Source organism: Syngnathus floridae, chromosome 6 (assembly GCF_059516105.1).
Source record: "Syngnathus floridae isolate MCC-2025c chromosome 6, RoL_Sflo_1.0, whole genome shotgun sequence".
Taxonomy (NCBI): Eukaryota; Metazoa; Chordata; class Actinopteri; order Syngnathiformes; family Syngnathidae; genus Syngnathus; species Syngnathus floridae.
This window is the reverse complement of record NC_142418.1, coordinates 13,873,236-13,898,837: the sequence shown is the minus strand read 5'-3', so window position 1 is coordinate 13,898,837 and position 25,602 is coordinate 13,873,236. Positions and strand designations below refer to the sequence as shown.

General features: G+C 38.8%; 3 protein-coding genes and 1 long non-coding RNA gene across 5 annotated transcripts in view; 2 read left to right on the top strand and 2 right to left on the bottom strand.

The window, feature by feature from the left end:
* anpeplb (alanyl aminopeptidase, membrane like b) overlaps positions 1-6,110 on the bottom strand; it is a 10,512-nt gene extending 4,402 nt beyond the window's left edge. Inside the window, exons 1-11 of the mRNA XM_088378170.1 lie at positions 5,427-6,110; positions 4,685-4,827; positions 4,458-4,588; positions 4,040-4,160; positions 2,679-2,833; positions 2,077-2,190; positions 1,747-1,890; positions 1,572-1,637; positions 1,431-1,496; positions 1,175-1,323; positions 84-163 (exon numbers count right to left, since the gene is read on the bottom strand). Coding sequence (XP_088234296.1) covers positions 84-163; positions 1,175-1,323; positions 1,431-1,496; positions 1,572-1,637; positions 1,747-1,890; positions 2,077-2,190; positions 2,679-2,833; positions 4,040-4,160; positions 4,458-4,588; positions 4,685-4,827; positions 5,427-6,031 — 1,774 coding nt within the window. The 5' untranslated portion in view covers positions 6,032-6,110. The remainder of the gene's footprint in view (positions 1-83; positions 164-1,174; positions 1,324-1,430; positions 1,497-1,571; positions 1,638-1,746; positions 1,891-2,076; positions 2,191-2,678; positions 2,834-4,039; positions 4,161-4,457; positions 4,589-4,684; positions 4,828-5,426) is intronic.
* The window catches only part of LOC148396698 (uncharacterized), an 11,008-nt gene extending 1,052 nt beyond the window's left edge, over positions 1-9,956 (top strand). The window contains exons 2-3 of the long non-coding RNA XR_015858975.1: positions 1,154-3,417; positions 8,301-9,956. This is a non-coding gene — a long non-coding RNA (uncharacterized LOC148396698). The remainder of the gene's footprint in view (positions 1-1,153; positions 3,418-8,300) is intronic.
* On the bottom strand, positions 7,229-10,674 carry LOC148396697 (uncharacterized). The gene is made up of 3 exons (XM_088378173.1): positions 10,133-10,674; positions 9,026-9,648; positions 7,229-8,898 (listed from the first exon to the last, which is right to left on the bottom strand). The coding sequence occupies exons 2-3, from the start codon at positions 9,554-9,556 to the stop codon at positions 8,311-8,313; spliced, it is 1,119 nt and encodes a 372-aa protein (XP_088234299.1). The 5' UTR covers positions 9,557-9,648; positions 10,133-10,674; the 3' UTR covers positions 7,229-8,310.
* On the top strand, positions 10,667-25,602 carry chka (choline kinase alpha). Of its 2 annotated transcripts, XM_088378171.1 has the most exons (12): positions 10,668-11,181; positions 11,959-12,067; positions 14,103-14,156; positions 17,507-17,620; positions 18,045-18,178; positions 19,504-19,608; positions 19,872-19,930; positions 20,014-20,101; positions 21,929-22,037; positions 22,110-22,216; positions 22,289-22,370; positions 22,992-25,602. In XM_088378171.1, the coding sequence occupies exons 1-12, from the start codon at positions 10,946-10,948 to the stop codon at positions 23,049-23,051; spliced, it is 1,257 nt and encodes a 418-aa protein (XP_088234297.1). In that variant the 5' UTR covers positions 10,668-10,945; the 3' UTR covers positions 23,052-25,602. The 2 variants fall into 2 exon arrangements, with proteins under 2 accessions (XP_088234298.1, XP_088234297.1); XM_088378172.1 differs by lacking the exon at positions 14,103-14,156 and having other exon boundaries at positions 10,667-11,181.

Genomic DNA, 25,602 nt, shown 5'->3' with positions numbered 1-25,602 from the left:
TTTGTAATTGTTCCATTCTGATCGTTGAGTTTGATTTGAGGTGGGGGGGAAAAAAAAGAAAAAAAAAATTGCCGTTCTCTTACCTGCATTTCTGGTGTTCAGCCAGATTAAAGTACTTCCTGATGTATTTGACATCACTCGGATTGGGATACGCCACAAATGACTGAAAAAGAACAGATAGTAATGAGAAGTCTTTCCTGGTTAGTAAAATGAGCCGACTAAACTGGAGGTAGTCCTGATATAATTTGCAGATCAAGCAATATTAGGTCATAGTTACTGTTACGGTCTTTAAAAAATGACTCAGGGTTGATCCACACTATTACAAAATGAATAATGTGGAAAATTTGGAGATCACTCTTGCAGTCATCGAAAACTCTATCAATGCAAAGTGAGCATCGTGTAAATTGGTTCTAACCAAGTATATTGTGAATAATCAAATTAATCATAACATTTCATGTCAGATGCACAAGTAATGAAATAATAAAGAGGCAGGGAGGCTTAATATCATGACTTGTATCAAATATCTCACACTTCCAGTCAGGAAACTTCAGATGGGCACAGTAATCACATGACTCAAACTACCTACAAACAGATTTTTTTTTACATTTACTTCAAATGTGGACCACATGATCAGAGGTCTGCTTGTAACTGAAACTATCGCTGTCTCGATGCTACACTTTATTTCGTCATTTCCAGTCAGAGTGCGTTGACTGTGCATTTGATGCAGTGCTCATTATTATCAGGTTTATGAAAAATAAAGGTGCCATTAAATGCAATGATTACAGTTTGAGTCCTTCTTACAGTATTTCAGAAATTTAGAAGCACATGAGAAATGTCAGAGACGAAAGAGAAAGTCAAATGTGGCTAAGGTGAGAATCTCAAGCAAGCTTTGAGTACATTTTCCTCTAGTCATGTTTAGTAGTACTCTTGGCTTTCTTCTACTGTTGCTAACCACAGACGTCTTTTTAATTCTCTGAGTAAATGTTGTTTTGTGACCTTATGTCTTTACATTTTTGGTCATTATTTTTTTTGTACTTCTTGGTATGTGCACTTTAGGTTTAGAAAATTCAGCTGCTCAATGTTGGTGATTTGTCCTATGTGATTTATCTTCCGCTATTTGAGTTACTTATGAAGTAATTATCTGTTTTGCTAGGAAATGTAAAACATGACATACCTGGAGTCCAAAGCACTGTTGAAGAGGAAGCGCTTCTGGTTGATTTCGCCATTTGTAGTGTTGATGGTAATAACAGGATATCCACTTTGATTGGTCCATGTGCCCATCGTCTCGGCAACTTTAATGTGACCCACGTCCTCAACAACAACCTGAACGCATGGAAAATGACATTCTAAAAGATGCTTTTCCTTAGGGTAGGGTTTGTAATATGATAGTTTAAAAACTTTTTTTGGGGGGGGTGATTTTGTTAACTTGCCTTTTGTATACATTTCCAAAGGTCATCTTGGTCAGTAGTTCCATATTTATAGCTACTGAGGTACATCTGGAACGATGAAAGGGAGAAAAAAACATTACAATTATGCCAGCAAGAGCAGAAGTGTTTTTTGTCATGATCTACCATAATCCCCTTGTCGAAAACTCTTTGGTCCACAGCATCTGCCAGCATTCTCAGCACAACTGCTCCCTACAGCATGAATAAATAAGTCATATGAATGATAATATCAAAAGTACAGTTTGTTTTCATCACTAAAAGAGATGACATCTGTATTTGTTTTCTACTCATTTGAGCATACCTTGTAGGAGGATATATCATCAAACATCTGAATGATTTCTGGAGCGTACTGGACGTTGTCAGGTGGGACACTAAGAGGATGTGAAGAAGCCAATGCATCCTGCTCAAGTGCTGTATGAAGTTCACGCATGATGTACATTTCTCTCTGGTGGAGACAGACAACACATCAAATAATAGTCTCAATGAAAGACTAATAAGAAGGTATCAACTTCTCAAATCAAATTTTATTTCGATGGCACATTTCGTAAATCGGAAATGCGATACGGTGTTAAAAGTTATTCTTTCACCTTCCCATTCTCAAATAAATCAAATACTGCACATTTCAACTTACAACTTGAAATGTAGGTTCAACGTTGCCCAATGCCAAGATCGACATGTAGGTGGCAAAGCCTTCCTTTAGCCAAACTTCATTCCACCATTTCATTGTCACAAGATTTCCAAACCACTGCAAGCAAAAGGGGACAGAATTATAACAGGTGCAATTTCGAGTACTGAAGCATTGAACACATTTGTCAAAATGGGACACTGACAAAAAAAGTGAATGAGGCATTTCTTATTTACTTGTGGCGTGGCATTTGACCACGGTAAAATGACTCATGAGACGTTATGAAGAACAAGCAGTAGTTCGTTTGTGTCAGTGTATCTGTTTAAAACCCAGATGACCCAATACTTCATCGGATCTACTGCCAAAGTGTCAATAGTATAAACAAGCAGTACAACATAGTATAAAATGTCTTTTATGAACCCACCCACACAAATTAAGAAGAATCATAGAAAGACTCAAGCCGAGGTTCAAAGCCAAAACGTTCTGCTCTGAGGTCGGGCTGTCCAGCATGAACCATGTAGATTTTTTCGATTTGGTGTGGAAAATTTGATTAGTGTGGTAGGGAAGGGAAGCTAAAATATTCCATTAATTCATTTTTTTTAACTAACCTGGTGTGCCAGTTCATGTGCAATGCGATGAGAGATTTTTTCTTTGTGCAACTGGGATGACACGCCTTCTTCATACAGCAAGGCTCCTTCTTGATATGTTATCAGTCCCCAGTTTTCCACCGCTGCAGTAGATAAATCTGGCAGTGCAATTTGATCTGGGGGAATGATTAGACATCATAAATATCTGCAAAGTGTTTGTTTCCAGAAATCTTGTCAAGGCACATTCATTGGGGGAAAACATTGGTGATGTTTGGAAGCTGCAAACATGTTTCTACACACGCTACATGAGCAAGGACTACATGAGTAAACCCGCAAGCCTGTTCTAAAAGGTTTACCAATGATCAGACATTGTGATTTCCCAGAATGTCACGTCTCGTCCCCAGCCATTCCACTATGTGTTTGTTGTCATGGTTACTGTCTGTGTGCTCGCCCCTCCCCTCCTGTGTGCCCATGATTAGTTTGCTTATTCTCACCTGCCTCTTGTTACCTGTCGTGTATATAAGCCCTGTCTGCCCCTGACGACCCTTCGGGTCATTGTGTGTGTGTGTTGTTGTTGTCTTGATGTCTTTTTGGTCCCTGTTGTCTATTTGAGTCACGTCTTTTGTTTCACGTCCCTGTCGGTCAGTCCTTTTGTTATTTCATTAGGTCATGTCAGTTTGCCGAGTCTGGTTCTCCAATAAACCCTGGTCCAAGCTGCATTTGGTCACCCTGCTCCGTCCGTTCCTGACACAGAACTGTTGTAAGTAACCATTTGAAAATGTAAACACTTGCAGAGATTGTTAAAACCAAAGTGTTACATGTAGATATTTTGCTGTTTCATACCTCATTAAAGGAGCTATATCATGCTAGATTAACTTTTTGACCTTTTAGCCATGTTAAAACGCTAATTCCTTGCTCAAAACATCCCCTAACTGGTGCTCACTTTGTGATGTCACAAAATGAGGAGCCCCAAGCAGACTCAACACACAGCTAGTATCTCAGAGCAGTTGAGTTTACATAGGGCGGTTATGATTTTGGTGCATCAAATAAATGATAACATGTTTCGACAAACACTGCAATGTGCTCAAGTATTAGTCATCGCTGTTTGGTTTCTATGTAATTTTGAGATGTCCTATTTTGTGATTGGCCAATGAACGCACCTCAAGTCTAGGGATAGATGTCTAAGTACGTACAGTGGGGACTGAACTTTTAGTCCGACTTCAAAATTAGAAAAGTAGCCACCAAAATAAAATAATTTGTATTTCATAAAAACATTTGATTGGCATTGTGCCAAATGTAATATATCATGATGGATATATGCCTACAATTAACCGTAGGCACACTCTGAATTTGATCCATCAAGACATTGCATAAATTCTTACCAAGCTTTTTCAGAATGTAATTGATTCCAAAGTGGTTTTCATAGAACTTGAGAATCTTTCCGGTAACATTTGCAGCATATTGAGTGTAGCCAGCCTCAGTCGCCTCTGGCCGAGCATATATCTGCATGAAAAAAATCATAAAGGGCACATGAGGCCTTGTTTCGTTTTTATCCTCAACTAAAACATTTACACATAAGCACAAAATTGTTGATGCCCTTCCATTAAAGACAGCAAATTCATCAATGACAAATAATTATCTTAATGTGTTGAGAATTAAACCATTAAAAGCAAACTGTTTTATTTTTGTGGTCCAACAGAGTAATTTTGATTTATAATTGATTAACTGATTTTCTAGAGCTGCACATTGAGTGTTGTGCCAAAATGGCACCTGTGTTTTTATTTCCTTAACAGAACTTACCTTGATTGTCACGCGTTCGTGCGCTGATCTGATGGGTGTGAACTCTGAAACTGTGAATGCCAACAAGTTGGTGGACATTTTCGGTGTCGGATTAAATTGTGTGACTTTCCAGTCTTCTGTAAGTTCTGGGCCTAAAAGAAAAGGGTGGGAGGGTGCAAAGTATATTGTGTAAAAGTAGGTATTTTGCTTTGTTTACATTTAACTGATTGTAAATCGTATTTATTCACCTTTTGTGTCTTCATTCCCAAGTGCCGTCGTTTCTTTTCTATGTTTGATCGTCACATCAAACACAGCCTTCATTTGCGGCTCATCAAAACAAGGAAACAATTTTCTGGCGGCTGTTGGCTGAAGGAGTGTACTGGCAAGAAACCTATGCAATAAAAAAAATTAATATTCACCAACAAGTCACATGTGTACAAGTCACAAGGAAGTCTCAAATAGTAACCTTCAATGTTAAACCAAGTCCCAAGCTCGTGTGGAAATAAGTCAAGCAACTCTTGTAGAGTCACTACAAACTTTCAAGCAAGTTGAGTCGTCGTTTCTTGTTTTGAGTAGGTTCTAAGACTTAGAACATACTCAAATCTTAGTGACTTAGAATCTAAGTCAAGTCATAATATTTTGCTCAGTCAAAACATACAGTATATTATATATTATAACTCTTAATACGTTCATGTGTAAAAGAAACAGCAGTGCTATGATGCTGCTCAAGTTGCTTTCAAAAAGATGGCTGACTCCTGAACGAGAACAAATTAATTTGCCTTCAAAATAGATTCAGACTGTCATTGAGATCAGTCACATTTATTTCTAGCCATGACAGGTTTTCTCGGAGTTATACGGTAGAGCGGACACATTTAGACTGTTATGTCAACATGTTAATTATCCTTGACCATTTATATCAGTTAAAAAGAAAAAACATTTAAAGAATTAAATTTAAACAGATTTATAAATCAAACTCCTTTTCACACTTACCTCTCTCCATTTGTGTTATTTTCAAAATGTGGAACATCTTCATTGTATGTGCTTAGATATAAAGCTTGAAGATTTTGTGATATCTCTCCCTGGAATGCCAGAAATAAGCTGTAGTTCTTTCCAGCCATCAGTTCCTCCTCTAACTGGATCTCCAAGAAATCACTTTCATTGATATGATTCTTCATATGAATTATCTCCATCTTCTGTTTTGTCATTTCATTCTTCACAAATGGATTATAAACCCTCAGGTCTCGGCTATGGAGGTAAATGCTCCGTGTTCTCTCAACACAATGAAAATGTATCGTTTCTTCACCGGTGAACCGCATCGTCTGGTTTGGAGTGGTGACATTAACTTCCTCGATGATTCTGGAGTAGAGCTCAAGATGAAAAAATAATTTGTAGTTGTCAGGCACGAGATTTGTCGGCAAACGCATGACAGGTGGTGGTGTCATAGGGGTCGGTGGGATGGTAGGCTTTTCTGTTGCGTTCATTGGTCCGATCTGGATTTCGTAAAAAATGACCATAGTGACAATGCTGGAAATGGCAGACACAGTCAGGATCCCAAAAGCAGCGGCGAAGGCCTTGGACGTCGAGGTCTTCGCCATGGTGGCTGCTTGATCGGAGGTTCCGTTGGCTTGCTTTGCTGAGCTTGTTCTGACAGATCTGTGTACTTGTTTACCTCTGATCTGCAAAACCTTATCTGCATCCAAGTAACCACCCTCTCATAAATAGGGCTTGGCCCCGCTATCTCAAGTCTGTGTTTGGATTAAGCATTAACCTGGACATTACATAAGGAGCAAAGAGTAAATGATTCAGTCTGGAAGGTTGTAAATGAGCTGTCATAGATAGAGCTCAAACATCTGGAGGTGGTTCCTGTGGTCCAGACACACACTCTCAAGAAGCTTAGCACAGCCCATTTCTCAGCTGGATCATTATAACTTAGTGGCTATGAAAAGTCCACACACACTTGTTCAAATGCCAGGAGTTTGTGATATAAAAAAATGTGAGTAAATTCCAAAGTTAATTTTGAAACTTTTCAACCATAAATGTTGCAGACAACCTGTGCACCACCCCCTAAAATATTTATTTATTATTTAATATTTTTATGGTGAAGTGAAAGCAAACAACTGAGATAATGGTAGCACGAGAATGCAGTGGGGGCTGTGTTCAGAATTAATCGCGTCATGTTCACTTATGTGAAATGCGAGTCAGCAGAAACACATGTATTTATAATCCCTCTGAATCCCAAATAAAATTAAACTATTCTAGTAGGTAGATTTTTGCTAAAACATGCACAAAAGGAGATTTTGCACTTGCTGTTTGTTTGGTGTTGGCAGTTTTGTGCCCTTTGTACAGAATGTTTTTTTGTTGAGTGGATCTTTTATAAATGCATTTTAGCATTGAAACATTACAATAGTCTTCTGTACATTGGTTCAAGTGTATATGTATATATATATATATATGGGGGTTTAATTAAAATGTCCTTTTTGTCAAACATCTAGTAAGTCGTTTGGGGCTCCCCAGTAGCGATTATGAATAACCGTGGCCCCCCTTCATCATTTAAATTGCCTGATTCTGGCTGAAACAGTTTCACTCTCAGGTTGGTGGCACAATAACATAGACTCACTGATTTAAAGGCCGCAAGAGAAAAAATGTTTATTGCTTACAAACTCAAGTACAAGTGAACCCATTAATAGTCCCTAAACTGCTGTTATGACATTAGTCTTAATCTTGGGGCCCTCCAACTCAACACAAAACACACCATTGTTTAGTAAATTGTACATGTAGTCCATAAGTCGAAGTAATTTTGCAATGACTTGGTTTAATCACATGTGCTGAACAGTAAACTCAGAGAAATTAACTTAAACCAGTTTTTAAGGGGAAATGAAAGAAAGCAAAGTATAATTGGTCAGTAAAGAATATTTTAAATATATTGACATCAACCTATGAAATCATCACAATCCACTAGTTCTGACAATAAAGTTAGTCTAGAATCGTGCAAAAAGCGCTCCAAAAGTGTTTACAGGCAAAACATAGACAATAAGGGTCTCTAGTGAACGGCATGTGTAATAGCAAGAGCATTGCTTGGGTTTCTCAGCTGGAGGGGCCAGTTGAAAATCCTGTACAGAACAAAATAAAATCCAGTTGAGGATAAAATAATTTACATCCACAGTGCATAATCTAAACCTTATCTGAAAATTTGCAGACATTATTGCTCACTTACTGTAGTACAGCAATATTACAAATCTACGAGAGCAATGGAAATTCAGAATAAACACATCCAGTACATTAACACATCTTTTGATTAACAGTTGGTCCAGCACTGGCTTAAACCCAGACTGAGCTGATCTGCATTCCTAACAGGCTTGAATCAGAATCACAAGCTCTTAATGCATTTCTTCCCCAAAAAATATTCAGAAGCCAGTTGCAATTTGAAGATTTTATAGAAGCTGGCAAAGGCGCTTTTGTGGTCTTTATTATTGAATACAGAGATCACTTAGAATACAGTTTTCTTTTATCATAAATAATATACAAAGTAAAAAAATGCACACCTTTACATATTTGCATTATCGGTACTGCTCTGAGTTAATTCATTTTCATATATGACCGAGTTTAATAATTCATTTTTTGTTGCAATCTTCTTAGGCCAGACAACACTGATGTCTTTGAAAGCAAACTTGTGTACATTTGTGACTGTTCCCATGGAAGTATCTTGCACCTTGCGTTTTTGTTACGTGGATAACCAGTGCTCTCAATTAATTTTGAGGCTGGTGACGCTCTAAAGTTAGCAGCCACTGATGTGACTTATTTGTGTCCCACTTGGTAAACTGAGTAATGTAAAACAATAATTGAGGAATACAATTACATTCACAGAGTTGGTTGGTTACCAAAGCCAGCTGTCAAGATGCTGGACACAGTAACAGGAGCCTTCCAGGATGGCCGACAGTTCCTCGTAGCTCCTCTCTCTCCAGGTCGGAAGAAGTCTCTCGTTGTTGAGGGCCTGCAGTCTTGGCGTCCCTTCCCGAAGGACATGGTACAAGCAGGGCCAACGACTCTGGATCCTCAGCCTCGTGCGCCTGTCCAATGTAATGCCACGAACAATCTTCTTGGCTCTGAGCTCACGCAGAGCGGGCAGCTTTAGACAAGAGAAGACCAGGCCTCTGCTGGGCGACACGTCCAAGAACTCCAAAGAAAGCGATTCTAGAGTGTAGGAAATACCAAGATTCCACAGCGGCACCAGGATGTGTAAGGTCAGTGATTTGAGGTTAGGAAGAGATGTCGTTAGGGTCTGCAGTGTTGATGGAGTCACTCCTTTGAAGACCCAGAAGAACTTCAGCTCAAGCACTTTGAGCTGCTGGAATTGGGTGAGGAGAGACACTGACAAATCTGACCAGTCAAAGTGTAACCTCATCTTGCTGATACGGGGACAGCTCTGAGTGAGTTTGGTCAGCAGCTCCTGGAAATTGGTCACCTGTCAAAACAAATGACATTGGTTCAGGGAAATAAGAAGAAATAAGCAAACAAAAATGTACTTTTTAGTGTTATCTTTCATCAATATTTATGTAGAATTGATAAATACATTCTATATGAAGTGTTACCTGGTCCATCTTAGTGATGCTGTCCTGGTGAGAACTGGAGCTGGAGTGCACCCTGAGATCCAGAGGCTGAAGAAGTGTAAACGTCCAGTTGAGGTCTAGCTGACCAAGGTCCCTGCAGTGGACATTATCCAACAGGTGGCTTAGCAGGTCACCCCACTTATTACAGCGATCCCCCAAATCAAAGCTGGCCTTCAGTGTGAGAAGACTGGCCCGGCGCGAGATGAGATGGTGCGTGTAGAGGTGAACCCAGGATTTCCACCTCTCAAACTCTCGATTGGACACCAGCACTCCCTCTTGCCCCAGGTGGAAGACGCCTCGACGGGAATAGTCAGCAACCCGCCATAGCTTCCATGAACGAACAAGGCAACTCCAGCTCAAGCAAACCAGAGCACAGCTACATTTATCCACCTCATTCAGGAAAGACAACACGTGTAGCTGGCACTCCACTGGCAGGAAGTTGAAAGGGAAGTAGTCATCCCCCGCTTTGCGGCGGTTGTTTACAGGAGCCAAGGGTCTTTTCCGCGGGGACATGTTGATAGCACACAACAGTAGCCAACGGCGGAAGTCAGAATCTCCACCGGGAAGTCTTGTGGTGTGGCTTTGCCATAAATCTGTCTCTTCAGCTTAAATAGGTGAAAAGCAAAGTCATGTCAGATAGGAATTTCATTTGTTTGGTCATTGGAAAAAAAAAATCACTTTTAAAAGGCCTTTGTATGTTTAATAATAATCTGATAGGAAGCTGCTCAACATGCGTTTGCAGTCAAATCAATATTGACCACACTATGATGAATCAAATGTTTTATTAGTTTTCTGTGCTATTCTTTAGTGATACTGTATTGCACATACACACATTTGTGCAATTCTACGGGATAATCAACTCGATTTCTTCTCAAATATCGGATACGTACTGTATATACGAGTTAACCACATACACGGGCTATTGTTTACCAAGATAATGAATGTATTGATCATCACTTTATATATACTGCATGTCTGGTCTACACGAATTTCAGTCGACACCATTACTGCTATTAATTTAAGTCAATATGTAGCTTCTATAGCAGTTTACATACTTTCCTAACTAATATGTTTACTCCGTGTATTTACCTTTTTGGTCGAACAGGTTCGGCACCCCACCAGTTTGGAAGCTAGCCTGCTAGCTGTTAGCTAATGCAAAAGAAAACAAAGGCGTTTCCGATCAAAACTATTTATTTCCTCGTTGTACCGTAAATTGAATAGAGGCTCATCAGGCGTTGGTATTGGTAGCACGGAAGGGACAAAATTATTTTAAATGAAGCGGTAGTTGGCTAATTTTGTTGCGTTTGTGCGCTAATGCAGAGGCTACGCTGCCCATGATGTCATCAAAAGCCGCCGGTTGTATTTGTACTACGCAAAGTGGAGGCCTAGAGGGCGCGCGCCGCTCAATATTGGAGAAGAATCAAGGTCTTCAGCAGCTCTGTGGTAGGTCGAACCTCCTGAGCTGTCTCAAAGTACAACCTCTGAAGTGGACGGTTACGACGGAAGTCCGGTTTGTTTTGGTCCAGCCCACAATGACCAGCCCGCATCTTGGCCAACCAATCAAGAGAGGAAATTGGCGTACGTGAGTCATGTGACCACACCCTCCATCACTCTGTCCTTCCATCTTCGATGTAAATCCAGCGGATGATCGCGTCTCAGTCATTCCCAAGCAGTAATTCTACGTTTGCTGCTGCTATCTCGTTTTCAAAGCCCGAACGTCACATTGCTCTTTGTCGCAAATTTTCCAAGTTAAAATTGAGAAAAACGATAGTCTACTGCTTGAAAATAAATTATATAACGAATCAACGAATCCTTCCATTTTGAGCGTGAATTCTTAGTTGAGGGATATAATTCGACGTAGACTCTTTTTTTATTTTTGAGTATTTTGTTTAAAAAGCTAAAATGAAGACTAAATTTATCAATGGGGTTTCATCTTCCCCCTCCATGTCGCTGGGTTTGCTGGTAACAGAGAATGCCCTGCAGGTTCAGCCCGATGCTCAGGAGGACTGCAAGGAGCTGGTCCGCCCCGAGACTCCAGACCAGGACACACGGTTAAATGCTTACCTCTGGTGCAAAGAATTTCTCAATGGGGCCTGGAAAACACTTGCGGAGGACGACTTTGAGATCACCATTATAAGGTACGTCTCGTTGTTTTTTTCTGTCGTTGATTACAAAGGCGCATCTTTGTAATTGTGCACCCTGACACAGTGGGAGCAAATCTGCTTTTAAAATGAAATTGAAATTTCTGTTACATATGTTGTAATCTGATTGAAACAGTCTCATTTATTTATTTATTTATTTTATTTTATTTTATTTTATTTTATTTTATTTTATTTATTTATTTAATTTATTTAATTTATTTATTTGCTTGCAGTTTCCCCACAGAGGGAATGTCTTAATGTCTTTGATAGTCCTATAAATGTATAGAGGTAGAGGCCATTCCAGAATTGGGACAATTTTGGTTTGGCACATTTAGTGGATGGGCCATTTATTTGACACTTTCTTTATGTTTTCAAGAAAAACAGCAATCAATTCCTCTGGCTCAACAATCAGTGCCTTTTATGATTTTAAACAGGGATGTATTAGTCAACCTATGTTTTGTTGTGTTTGCTGTGCAATCTTCTTAAGGCTTGGGACATTTTAGGAAAAAAAAGTCCAAAAACAGATTGCAGAATAAATCATCATTGCATTAAATTTCACAGTGTTTTGAATCAGTGCATTGCTTTGCGGTAACAGCATTGAAAATACTGATAGAATTGTTTTTGCCAGACAATTTAATCACAGAGTCAAACTAGAAAGAAAGAAAAATAGCACAGAGTGCTGGATCTGGTTTGGCAATGTGCTCCCAGCCCCATAATGCAGCATTGCTATTGGTTCTTTGCAATCTGTAAATCTAAGATGTATGTGTCTTCCAGGGGTGGACTGAGTAACAAGCTCTTCCTGTGCAGCCTCCCAGACAGTGTGGACACTATTGGGGACGAGCCAAGGAGCATCCTGCTGCGCCTTTATGGAGCCATCCTGCAGGTGGGTGTCTTTATTATTGTAATTTGTCTAACAGCTCACGGCTTTCTCATTCTTACACACAGTTAAAAATGAGATACTACTCTTGTATCTGCTCAAACAGTAACAGACGACAAACAAACAAATGGCGATCACTGTAGCAATGTGATGGGGGACAGAGAGAAAAGGTGGAAGGGTTTTGTGGTACTGTGTGTGTGTTTGTGTGTGCGCGTGCGCACGCGGGTGTTTGTCTGAAGGTCATAAGCTGATGATAGTGTATGCATGCATGAGCAGTGATGCCTTCACTCCTGTTGTGTCTGTGTGTTTACGCACGTGTTAGCCATTGTCGTACATAGTGATGTACCCCCATGGCTGTACATGCATGTGTTCTTTGCCGTAGGCTTCCAAAAGGAGCCTGCCTTGGGCACTCTTGTTCCCCTGTTGAACCCACCAAAAGTCACGGTACAGTATGAGATCTCTGAAAATCTCAGACTAATACAAAGTCGTATTACACACTCGTGCAGCACAAGCCTGACTGCCGACACTAATAAGTTACAGTGCAGCGAGAAAACCAAAGTGTTAAACACCTCTCCTGTCAATTTCTATTTTCTTCTAAACATCCAAGTGATTATACTCTGGCAAGTCACCTGGAACAACATTTGCAAGATGTTCAAAGGTAGGGGGCATAGGAGGAATAAAAAAAACTTCGTTTTAAGGGGGCTTCAACAACATCCATGCTCACGAACGGACAGATAGATGACATAAATAAACAATTAAATACATAAATGTATACATCAGACACCACAGTAGATGCAATAGATACCCGTGATTAAATAAATAAACGACAGCAAGATGAAAGTGTCAATATATCAATAAACAAGTTTAAATAAATAAGCATAAATAATATCCCACATTCACAATGCACTTTGCTATATGTTTTCACTTGAATACAAAAAAAGCACGGGGGGTGGGTGCTACTTGAAGGTGAAGTTTGGGATACTGGCACTTTCTGGGCTAATTCCTGTGTTACCTCCACAAGAGGAATGCTGGGACAGTTGGACACAGCTTCTGGTTGTGGTTTTCCCATTGTTTATGTGCAAATTGTCACGCACGTGAACACACACACACCTACACACCTACACACACGCACGTATGCACGCACGCAGCTGCATTTTAACAGGACCCCCTTTTCTCTCTCTCTCTCTTTCTTTTTTTCTCTTTCTGCTCCAAAGAAAGCCACACCCACAATAAAGCATATTTTGATAAATAGACGGTTAGCAATAATTAGATTTCAAATGGTAATACTTACCTACACTTGAGTCATAAGGTTTCTTTGTTCAAAAATGTGTTGATATTTTTATGAAGAAGCACTGACACGATGACTGAAAACAAAAAGGAATCCCATTTGACATATTATTTAAGTTAAACATGATTAAGCCATTTTTTGTGGTTGTGCCTAATAGATTCCGCATCAATCAGACCCAAACTAGTCAATAACCGCTGGCTATGGATGTGATAATAACTCGAATCTAAACTTGGCTTTTATTGCTGGAGATGTAGGAGAGCAGAGACACTGTGTCCTTCACCAAGGTAACAGCAGCCATCTTCTGCAAAACAGTGTCTCATTTTAGGACTTAGTGATGTTTAATCATAAGCTAACACGATTAAAGGCGTTTGATTTCACTGCCACAGTGCACAGCTACTAATGATTAAACAAACTTTACTTACGCCGCTGATGGCGTTTCTCAGCAATGGAGGTATGCGAATGGAATATTGTACCAGGAGTAAATTCATAAAATCGATGTTGATCGTTTTAGCTCAGCTTCAGTAAATACTTTCAATAAGGTTGGGTCGGAAAGTAGTACTTTATCGTTCTCTTGAGTTATGTACGAAACAGCCAAGAGAGAGTGTGTGTGTCTGTGCGTGAGCAGGCATGTGTGTGTTTGTGCGTGTGAATTCATATTGTATTATCTGCGCCATACGCATGGCTTAGTTTGGATGCTCATGGATGGTTTCTCATGTATTCATGGATAGTTCTTCCTCTTTCTTTTGTTGATAGATGTCCTGTAATAAAGGGGAATCTCAACAGTCAAACAAAGAGAATCACTTTCAAGTAAGTAACAGAAAATGGTGCTAATGTACAGCATGTTCTTATGTTCATCGAAAACCCATTCGATAATCAATGTCCTTCTTCGGAAACCTGTGGGTGGTTGGGCTTACCCCTCAGGGAATGATTTGTAATACTTCTCATGAAATTAATTCTGTTTGGAACAAGAGGGAGTGGATGATTTGTAATACTTCTCAAGAAATTAAAACTGTTTGGGTGAGGTTGCAGAGAAAATGGCCAAGTTTCATGGAATGAGGATGCCTTTCAACAATGAGCCCAAATGGTTGTTTGGAACCATGGACAAGTAAGCTTACTAAACTGACTCGTGGATTTTACTGGCCCTAATTGAGACAGAGCTGGTGTCATTCATTGTCCGGATTCTGTCACCACTGGCTTCATCACTTTTTCTCTGAAGTACTCAAATGTATTCATTATTGTCATATTTTAATTCAAAATCCAGGGCTTTTGCTTATATCGTGAGATTTTGCCGCTTAATACATATTTCACAAACGTGATATTAATCACAATGCTATGTTTAAATTAGTGGGAGTGCATAGAACATACTTTTTTTAACGCTTTACATTACTTGTGATGAACTTTAGAATTACACTTTTACTGCTGTTACAATTAGTTTTTCAATATATTAAAGGATTAGTACCAATATGACCGTTATAACTGTAACTGTCCTTCTTCGTCACTCTGTGGGTAGTTGGGCTTACGTTCTAATTCAACACCAACAGCCTCAGGGAATGATTTGTAATACTTCTCAAGAAATGAATTCTGTTTGGAATAAGAGGGAGTGGATGATTTGTAATACTTCTCAAAAAATTAAACCTGTTTGGCACAATAGGCAGTGGATGACTAATCAAACTGTTTTACAAAGAAGGCCCATGAATGAGTCCAGCTCAAGATAGCAGCTTGAGGCACCCGCGAGCCTCACAATGACCTCTTAGTCACTCTGACCTCTCAATTGTGAGGGTGACTCACAACCCGCTCCATCATGTGACTGGAATGAAGTCATTAGATTCTGGGATAGAATGGTAACAGCATCAACTTTTTTCTTTTGTTTACCATTCATTGGCCAAACACACACTGGTAGCATGCATTACAAACACATACAGTGTAAATTGATTTTTGGAGTATATTCCAGTTTTGGGCAGTTTCACTACCTTGTTCAAGGGCATCTGAATAGTTTGAAGCAAACTAACATCTCCTCAATAATTGTCAATATCCTTGTGTTGCTCAACAGTGAGATTGCAGGCCCTTATGTCTCTGAAGCAAAGTCTTTCAAAGACTGAGCTGAAGAGCCCCCTCCATTCTAGAGATAGTGTCTGGTCCAGGTAAATCCTATTTGTCTTGGACGGAATGACATTGCGCTAATCGTTTCGGGGTTATAGCCGTGCAGCATGGTGCAGTATCTGCTTCCACTTTGTTGGCCAAGTTGTCTTTAGACTTGCACACACGTTGACCAGTGTTGCATCACACCAACTCAGAGGTCATATTTGCGGCCGTGTCAGATCTGACCCACATTGACTTTTAGGTCCCCAGGGTTTGATATTTGACATCAGCTCGACTTCCAGTGTCAAAATTAGTATGTGTGGGTAATTGACTGGCATAATTCTGTCTTTTAAAAAAAACAAACAAAAAAAAAAAACACAACAGAAAATATTTTTGTGAACCTTTATTACTTTGGTGGAAGTTTGTTTGCCCAAGGAAACTTGACTAATATATGATGGATGAAGAAACAAACTTGCCAACTATGCTTAATGGGCAAGACGTAAGAGTTTAGAATAGAGCACAGTGCAGCCATAGATGTACAACTCAACTTAAATTCTTGTATCCTGAGGCTGATATAATTACATAATTACTGGTAAGATGATTATAAGATATCATGTACACTGGAGATTTGAAAATGCACGTGATCAGCTCTGCATAAGGGTATTACATAAGAATGGAGAGCTTACTCTATATGACTGTTACTGCTGTTTCAATGAGTATCCTGAAATAAGCAGTGTGTATGATGTTTATTCAATAAATGCAACCCATGCAACAGAACAAATTACTCTACACTAGACCCAATTAGTTGTATTTTCATTGGTTTAGTCGTTCAAGAGACATTTGTTGAATGGACATACAGTTTATTTTTATCTATGGCTATTTTCTTGCCATTGTATTCCAGGTCAAATGCCAATTTATACAAATGTTAGCAACTGCACATTTCTCTTATTTATCCAGTATATCTTTGTGGAATTGTTAGCGTTTGGTTGAGAATTATTGTCCAGCAGTTTTCCGAGTGTCTTTGTTAGATATATATGTTGAGGAAAAAAAATAAAATAACGTAAAGCACGTTGAGTATTTTTGTGGATGCATTTCAAGCGTAATTTGGATCATATTTATTGGTGGTGGTTTGGCGGTGTGCTTCATATGCTACACACTTTTGAAAGCGATACCAAATTCTCAATGACCCCTTTGACAAGCTGTCATCGTTTTTGGTTTGTACTTGAAATTAATTCACAAAAGTGGATCAATCATAATACTTTTACCTGTCTTCTAGAGGTCTTCTAGAGACATTTAGAGAAAATCAAAATGTCAAGATCTATCAGTTATTATCCACGTGCTGCAAGTGATCCAGTGTAAAAAGATTTGGCGTGCTGGTTTAAGGGCTCACAAGGCAGAGCTGTTTCCTGTAAGACAGGACATCGTCCTGTTGGACAGCTTACGACATTCCCTGGCTGGTGGCCAAAGAACCCAGTAGTTATCCTAATGTTCTACAGCCATTCATCTCAAGGGTATTCTCTGAAGTCAAAGTTAAAAGTGGTAGCATTTTGCAAATTGCTAATTAATATACTGACATTGCTACTTTTCAGTGAGCAATGGCTTTATTTTCATATGCCCTGTAGACAACTAAAGCTCTCAAGACATTGCAGTTAGTCAATGAATATTAATTAGATGTGAAATGGAGCTATTAAGGAGAACCAAGATGCTTTTTTTTTTTTTTTTTTGCCGTTAACCGTGGTCTCTGGTGGAGGTCATTGAGTACGCCGGTGTGTGAGATTTGTGTGTTACCAAGATAAAGGAAGAAAGACGAGGCTGTCTACTTTGCTTCAGAAGCTTCAATGGTGATTGGTGCTGTCAGTGGGCCAAGGCTTTTTGGAAGTTTTAATCCATCTGCTGCGTTTCCCGCACAACTCTGACGAGCAAATCCAACTAGCCAGCAAGCACAGAATATTTTTGTCTTTGACTCCATTCGCCAGCTTTCTCCTCCATCTTGTTTCTTTACTTCAGCCTGTATCAGATATACATAATATATGCAAGTCTAATACAAAACACTTACGTTTATTGCATGTCTGTTTCAGGGTGCAGAGGCCATGGTCCTGGAGAGTGTGATGTTTGCAATCCTGGCAGAGAGGGAATTGGGACCTAAACTCTACGGCATTTTCCCTCAGGGACGACTGGAGCAATATATGCCTGTAGGTTACCACTTATTGCTAACGTCTTACGTTTGAATGGAAAGTTTGGAAATGTTACCCTTGCACTCTGAGGTCAAACTTTTGTTCTCGTTAGCTGAAATAAATGCAGATTTCACTCAATTTGGTTGTATGGAAACCAGAACTTGATGACCACTTGCACACTCTTGTCTTGCAAAATATTCCGTTTATATTCACACTTTCAGAGTATGTTTATAATTTTGATTTTGTAGTGGGTGGAGTTTGCAGCATTTTAGAACCTCACTTCATCATGTGGAGAACTGTGTCTAGAATTTGAATTGGGTCAGCTCATTTAGAAAGGCTATGCTTGTATTTGATTTGCTTTTAATTTTGTAGCCAGTTTGTGCATATTAGAGAACATAACTCCCTGCTTTTAATTCAAACTTATGACTGTATGTATTGACAGAGCCGTAAGCTGGAAACATGCGAGCTGAGTGACCCAAGCATTTCGGCTGAGGTTGCAGAGAAAATGGCCAAGTTTCATGGAATGAGGATGCCATTCAACAAGGAGCCCAAATGGTTGTTTGGAACCATGGACAAGTAAGTTACTAAACTGACTCGTGGATTTTACTGGCCCTAATTGAGACAGAGCTAGTGTCATTCATTGTCCGGATTCTGTCACCGCTGGCTTAATCACTTTTTCTCTGAAGTACTCAAACGTATTCATTATTGTCATATTTTAATTAAAAATCCAGGGCTTTTGCTTATATCGCTTAATACATATTTCACAAACGTGATATTAATCACAATGCTTTGTTTAAATTAGTGAGAGTGCATAAAACATACTTTTTTTAACGCTATACATTACTTGTGATGAACTTTAGAATTACAGTCTTACTGCTGTTACAATTTGTTTTTCAATATATTAAAGGATTAGTACCAATATGACAGTTATAACTATACTGAATGTGTATTTTATATCTTCTTTAATATAGGCCATGGCTATAAAATATTAGCTGTCCAGTAGTTTTCCTACATGGCGTGGTTCTGGAAATAGTACTCAGCAAGTAGGCTGGTCAAAAAAGTTCAACCTCTAATGACCCCGCTGGTCTCCTTTTTAGTTGTAAAACCAGTTTTTGCAAACTCAGTTGATACAATTCACAAGATTACACCACTTCTACGTCCAGTAAGCAGTACGTCAACATTACCCACTTTTAAAGATAACATGCCTAGATTCCGATAACTTCATTGATATCGTGCTGTACTTCCGTTCGAACTGACTCAAAGTATGTCGAGTTGGTGTTTACAAAGATTACGCGTGTCACTGCATAGTGACAAAGTCCAGTGTCCTGTTCCACTTTTCTGCATGGAAAATTCCAAAATAGTGGTTTATGACGTGTGAGAAGTACCCATATTACTCGTCGTGCGGCATGATTTGTGTTTCATTTTAGATCAGTTAGTGCAAATATGTCTTTTTTTTATTATATGTCAAGATGAATAAATTGCAATTTTATTTGTTGTGACTAAATATTAATATATTACTACACAGATGTAATTGCAACTTAAAGAATAATACTGTTGGTTTACTTAAAATTGCAATTGAGATGAATTAAATTAAATCACATGATTCAGGTCTGCATTTAAGCCAAATGTATTCCAACAATGCTGTTTTTATAAGTTTCTAGAAATACCAAAAGCAGACCCTCTTTGTGTCTTCATAAAGGCTTTGTTGTCATGAGGTCACCACTGACATGTACATTCATTCTCAAAAGTTCAAAATATGTCCTAGTAACGTTTTTACTTTTCTGTGTGTGACAACCACTTGCAAGTATTGAGAGATTCCCGGTGCCTCTTTTATAATATGCTGTGTGCTGACTGACATAATTTATATGTGAAGTGAATATTTTGTCTGTGTTTGTCACCAGGTATTTAAGCCAAGTCATGAGGCTCAACTTTACTCGAGAATCTCACTTAAGGCGCTTCAACCGCTTGCTTGGCTACAACCTACTACAGGAGATGGATTCGCTCAAGTAAGATGTTTGGTGTTAAGTAGGTATGTGAAGGTAGCGCTCTCGCTGCTAGAAAAATGGAAAGAAACATCAAGAAAGCGATGATATACTGGATGGGGTTATATTTTCCTCTTCACGGATGACCTTTCCAACACAGATTGTTGGCTGTCAGTCAGCAAAACAAACCAATAACAAGTCTATCATATAATTTATAAAATGTGGCTAAAGCATAACACAGATTTTGCTAAGTGCACTACTTGACATATTTTTTTTCTTTGTTCCAGGTCTCTGCTGGAGTCCACTCACTCCCCAGTGGTGTTTTGCCACAATGATTGTCAAGAAGGTAAAGATAAGATTTGAGCAAAATAACATCAAATCTACATTGAAGTGACAAACAGACAGAAATATAAAACATTTTTGTTTTAGGAAACATCTTGTTACTTAAAGGCGACCATCAGTCGGACAAGCAGAAGCTGATGCTCATTGACTTTGAGTACAGCAGCTATAATTACAGGTATCTTTTCACTCTCCACACTAATTGTAAATAGAAGCCATTCAAGTTCATAACCTTGTATGCTTAAATATATTATATATATATATGCTTATATATATATTTTTCTGCCAAAAATCTGTATCAGAATCAGCATCGGCTTCAAAAAGGCCCTGTCTATAAAGTCAGGATTCTCTCAATTTATGTACATTTTAGCATAAAATTATACCGATACTCATTCTATCTGCAGAATTGAAAGACAACTGTCAACTTCCCTCATTCTCTCAAGTTTATACTCTTATTTAACTTGCTGTGCAGCTACAAGTATATGTGCATGCTGATAGAGAAACAGAATGTTCAAAAACCCCAACCTACTCAGCAGAAATGAGGAAAAAGAACACCACCTGGCACAAAGCCTGGATGGAATCAATACATCCTCCCGGCAGTCATAATTCATGGCCACTAAGTGCTTGCTATGTCGAAATAGCGTCTGCAGTTGTTATGTAACCATAACTTGACAGGCCAGCGAGAGCAAGCAGTTTGAAAACATAGAGCGACAGTATCCAGAGCCTGATGCAATGACGGTGCATCATGCTTGCCGTGCTGCGACAGCCATCGTCCTTGAGCGCTTGTGTATCATTCTTTACGGATTCCAAGGGTAAACCGAATCGCTTACACTTGTCTCGAGTCAGACTGAATAGGAGACAAAGCTTGCATTTTCTCCCACAGTCCTTTTGTCCCATCCCCCAGCGGCCCCCACTCCACTCTCGCACAGCCCCTTTGAGGCTCCTCATATACTGTGGTCATGTGACCTACTGTACACAAATGGCATACCACACACATGTTTGTCCACGACCCATCAATTGAAACAAATAATGATGAAACACATTCATTAGGATTTGTCATTTTATATAACAAATATTATAAATATAACAAACTATAACACTGGGCGTACAGGAACAAAATTGTGTTAACGTGTCTGGCTTAGTCACGTAGTGTAGCTGATGTTCTTGGAGCTTTGGTCGCTGTCACAGGTGCAGGACACTTCTTTGGATTCCAATCCAAAATGTAAAACGCCTTCAAAAAACTCATCTTTGTACAAATGGTACATTCCCTGTTGCATACAGCAGCAGCTTTTGCTTTACACTATGTAATGAAAAGCATTTCATTATTATGATTATTAGTATTATAACATTTCCAATCCAGCTTTGCACTATGTAATGAAAAGCATTTCATTATTATGATTATTATTATTATGATGATGATAGAACTTTATTCATCCCACAGCGGGGAAATTGACAGCGTACAAAAGTGCCGAATTTGAAAAAGATAAATAACAGACAAGTGCCACTAGTAGCGGTAGAGACGAAAGACAATTTTATCAGGCGCCAGACTGTCCATAATTAGTTTCTTGTTTCCGTTTGGTTGAAACTTCTCTGAAATTAGCCTACTGAGTTCCATCTGCTGTGATTCTGTTGATGTGAAGAGCACCAAGCCACAGGGCTTCAGTGCAGGGAGCCGAACAACAAAGAAGTGAACCTCAATGGAAAAACATGATCTTCTGCTCTCCTCAAGTGGAGGAAAGTGCAGGAAAACACACACGAGTTGGACCGAGGAATTGGGGGTCAGTAACATGCTAATCTTTAGAGCAAGCGATACCCTTGCTACAAAAGAAAAACACAAAAAACGAAATAATGTCTGGTCCCCCAACTCCATATGTGGAAAATTTGGCAGATTATCGTAGGGCATTTATTAGGATATATTGCTGTCAGAAATTATTTGAAATAATATATCCATTCTGAGCCCTTTCATATAAATCGGTCGCCTTATTAATATTTTCATTTGTTCCAGGGGCTTTGATATTGGTAACCATTTCTGCGAATGGATGTATGACTACAACTGTGACGAGTTTCCTTTCTTCAAAGTGAACGCTCAGGCTTATCCTTCCAAAGCTCAGCAGGTGAGTTGTCATGAATATTTTGATTTCCGCATCAAATACTGATTTAACCAAACTTGTGACGTCTCTGCACAGCTCCATTTCATTGAAAATTACCTACGTGCATCTGACCAAGGATTTGACAACTTAAGTCAAGAGGACCAAATGAAAATGAAGGAGGACCTTTACATGGAGGTTAACAGGTTAGTGAAGCCACCGCATCCGAGACTCATCGGATTGGCAATGTCTAAAACAAGTGTCTGCGTGTTCTGCAGGTTCTCCCTTGCATCTCACTTCTTTTGGGGTTTGTGGTCTATCATCCAGGCCCGTCTATCCACCATCAAGTTTGGATATTTGGTGAGTGATGCAATTTAACGCGATCTAACCCTAACTTTTACATTTTTATTTTAAGAAAGGTAATCAAATATGAATTAATGACAAAAATAAACAGTAAGCACAATTGACTCAACGAGCGGGGCAGTTGATATTTTTGTTAAGAACTGGTCGGCATAGGTCAGGTCAGACTGCCATGTCAAAATGTCTGCGTGTTGGACTTCGGTGCATTGCTCTCTAATTTGTGTGTCATGCACTCATGAGCGCAATAGACCAAGGTCTAACATTTTTCAGTTGTCAAATCAATGAGTGAACAGCTGCAGTCAAAATAGCCAAAGTCGATATCCCAAATTTCTGCGGCAACAGAAGCAAGGAAGTAAAAGGTGGTCTCTGATTGGCTGTTGTCGCATTGCATTAGCGACGTTTCCTGGATTATGGCTGTGGAACGAGGCATGATTGAGAAACACACACCTGATCATTGTAACCGACCTGAAATTCATTGCGATCATCACAGAATCACCCAGGCCTAGTTTTGTGTAGCTTTACTGAAATCATGCAAATTATTTAATATGTAAATTTACTACACTGTAAATTATATACCAAAATGTTTAATCTGTATTTTCCTGAAAATCTTCTTCCTTGTAGGAGTATGCCCAGGAGAGATTTGACGCCTACTTCCAGCAGAAGAAAATGTGGGCTGTCTAATAGAGCAAGAAAGTTAGACAACCTTCTGAGCTGAGCGAGGTCATACTAGCTGATCCAGATTCCATGCTTTACTTACACTCTGCCACAAGAGTATATGATGGCTGCTGTTGGTACCGGCGGTGCCCGATTGAATCACGAGTCTCGGTGCTCCTTCGCACCCCAAATTCCGCTGCAGCTCAAAAAGTTCATCTGCTTGCTGACAAATAATCTTGTCAGGCCTATCTCCGCTTCTGCATTGCTGAGTGAATAAACTAATATACAGTATGCTATGACTGAAGCAGGTTGAAAATGGATTTCAGTTGAAGCTAGACTCGACATATTAACATTGCATCAATGTATATGTATTGATCATTCTGTGGGAAAGAGCCAAAACGTGAACTTCTTGTGATAGATTTCTGCTTACTTAAGCATCCAACTATGTATATTATATATAAACCTAAAAGTACCAGTAACCTGGCCTTCTCTGTTACTAATGGACTGTCTTACTGGTGGGATTATCACTTGATATTATACAGTTGGTAAATATGTAATTTTAGCTTGTCTTGACACTATTTGACGAGTTTTTTTAGGCCAGGGAAAGGGATTGTGTTGAATTTTCACGTGTATGAATTGTTCTGACTTGAACGCGATCCGATTCAAATCATCAATGTGAAACCGTCTTATCTTATATAACAGCACGCAAAATCAAACATGGCTCCTCACGCAGCGAGGCACACTTTGTGGAAATGTGAATAATTAATACGGGAATAAGCAGTGCCAGCTCATCAAAACGACAACATTCCATCTTATGCGTTATGACCTTGATAACTCGTTTTGTTTTTGAATATGAAAAATCAAACCTATTGCAAAATTGTCAATGCCCATAAGAGCGGTCAAAGACATCAAAACAAAAGTACTACTAATCTTGAAGAATACATCATTGAAGGTCATCATCAGTAGGCATCTGCTTGACTTCATATTTTATATTCACTGTCAAAATGCTTTATATTTGATGTACTGAAAGCTGTGCAATTACTTTAAAAAATTCATGGATTTAGATCGCTTCACAAATGCATTAGATCACCATCTAACGTTATGAAGTGCTTTTAAGATGAGAAACTGAACGCTTCAGAGAAGTCGGCTAGCATTCGACCATTAAAACGAATTTTCAGTTCATGGGTTCAAGAAAGTAATATTTATATATAGGATTAAAACGATCATTTTAAACTCCTTTAATTGTGAGCAGCTACTCTAACATTTGACTCGCAAAGTATGCAGACAGTTTTACTTGGCAACCCTGCATTAATTAAGTTTACATTGGGTGGTGGTCTAATAAATTTGTTTACCTATCTAAACAGCAATCGACAGTTGTGTCTGCCTTGAGGGCCACTCAGTTTGATTTTGAAAAACCCCACAAATGTGACCCTGTGAAGTGTACCGTTGGTATTACCTCATATTGTTTATGTTAAGAGTCATGGTTCTTAGTATATGTGAGTAACACAGACTATCGGGAAATGATTCCCATCGTCATCTTCTACTGTGTTCCGCCAGTTGTCCAATGCTGGAACTATGGAAATGTGTTTGAATGTCCAGTGTAGCACTTTTGATCTTAAAGGACTGGAGAGAATTTTTTTTTTAAGTACTTCAGTGCTGAACTGGGACTCATTTGAGTAGTTTTGTTTGTTTTTTCCATTTTACTTGACTATTATCCTTCATTTTGTTTAACTTATGTATTATATTTGTAGTTCGGTGATTTGGAGATGCATCGGAATATTGTCCATAAGACTAAAAAAACATTTGAGGTGTTTTCACATGAAAGTATGAGTCAAGTATTATTATTTTGTTACATTCAACAGAATGTCTGCTAGTTTTTGGTTTGTTTCATGTATTGAATTGATCAAAATTATGAATGAAATGAGTGGCTGGTTAAAGCTTACGTTTATCCTGCAAACTAACAAGTCCCACAAACCTTCAACGTCATTAAGTCAAACTAATACAACATGCAATTAGTCTTTAATTGGACAAACTACAATGAGACCAAATTTCTTACCCTTGTCCCAGGTAACTCCCATTTAAAAATTGTGGTTTGGACCAAACCTAAAGTTGAGGGTAGATCTTGACCTACCACACCAAACAATTTACAAGTTCTTGCCTATAGAGGCAAACGTCTTAATTGCTTCACCGGTTCCTGTCAGTGTATTTTTAATTTTAGACTGTATATAGCTTCGTCTTTTTTTTCTTTCAATCATGCTAAACATTTCTATGTTATGTAAAAAATAATAATAATTATAATAATCTGTTATTGCTGCATCTACATGTTTCATTCTGGGCTAACTTGCTCCAATAGAAACAGAATTGAAGTAACACGTTCAGTTACAATGTTCAATAACTGATTATTATTATGGTTGATATACTGGACTTGTAATACACATTATGGATTTGATGAAATTCACTACAACACTATCGGTAATTAATCCTTAATGCAAAATTGAAAAATAAATACTGCATTATGGCAAGCATGAACCTCACTTGTATTTCTGCTTTGCACAAATAAAAAGAAATGCAAAAATTA

Excerpts from the sequence above, each read along its gene's own strand:
- LOC148396697 (XM_088378173.1), bottom strand. The coding sequence starts at position 9,556 with ATGTCCCCGCGGAAAAGACCCTTGGCTCCTGTAAACAACCGCCGCAAA. Across the intron at positions 8,899-9,025 it reads GCATCACTAAGATGGACCAG|GTGACCAATTTCCAGGAGCT; the intron begins GTAACACTTCAT and ends TTGTTTTGACAG.
- chka (XM_088378171.1), top strand. The coding sequence starts at position 10,946 with ATGAAGACTAAATTTATCAATGGGGTTTCATCTTCCCCCTCCATGTCG. Across the intron at positions 14,157-17,506 it reads ACAAAGAGAATCACTTTCAA|GGTGCAGAGGCCATGGTCCT; the intron begins GTAAGTAACAGA and ends TGTCTGTTTCAG. Across the intron at positions 22,217-22,288 it reads CTTTACATGGAGGTTAACAG|GTTCTCCCTTGCATCTCACT; the intron begins GTTAGTGAAGCC and ends CGTGTTCTGCAG.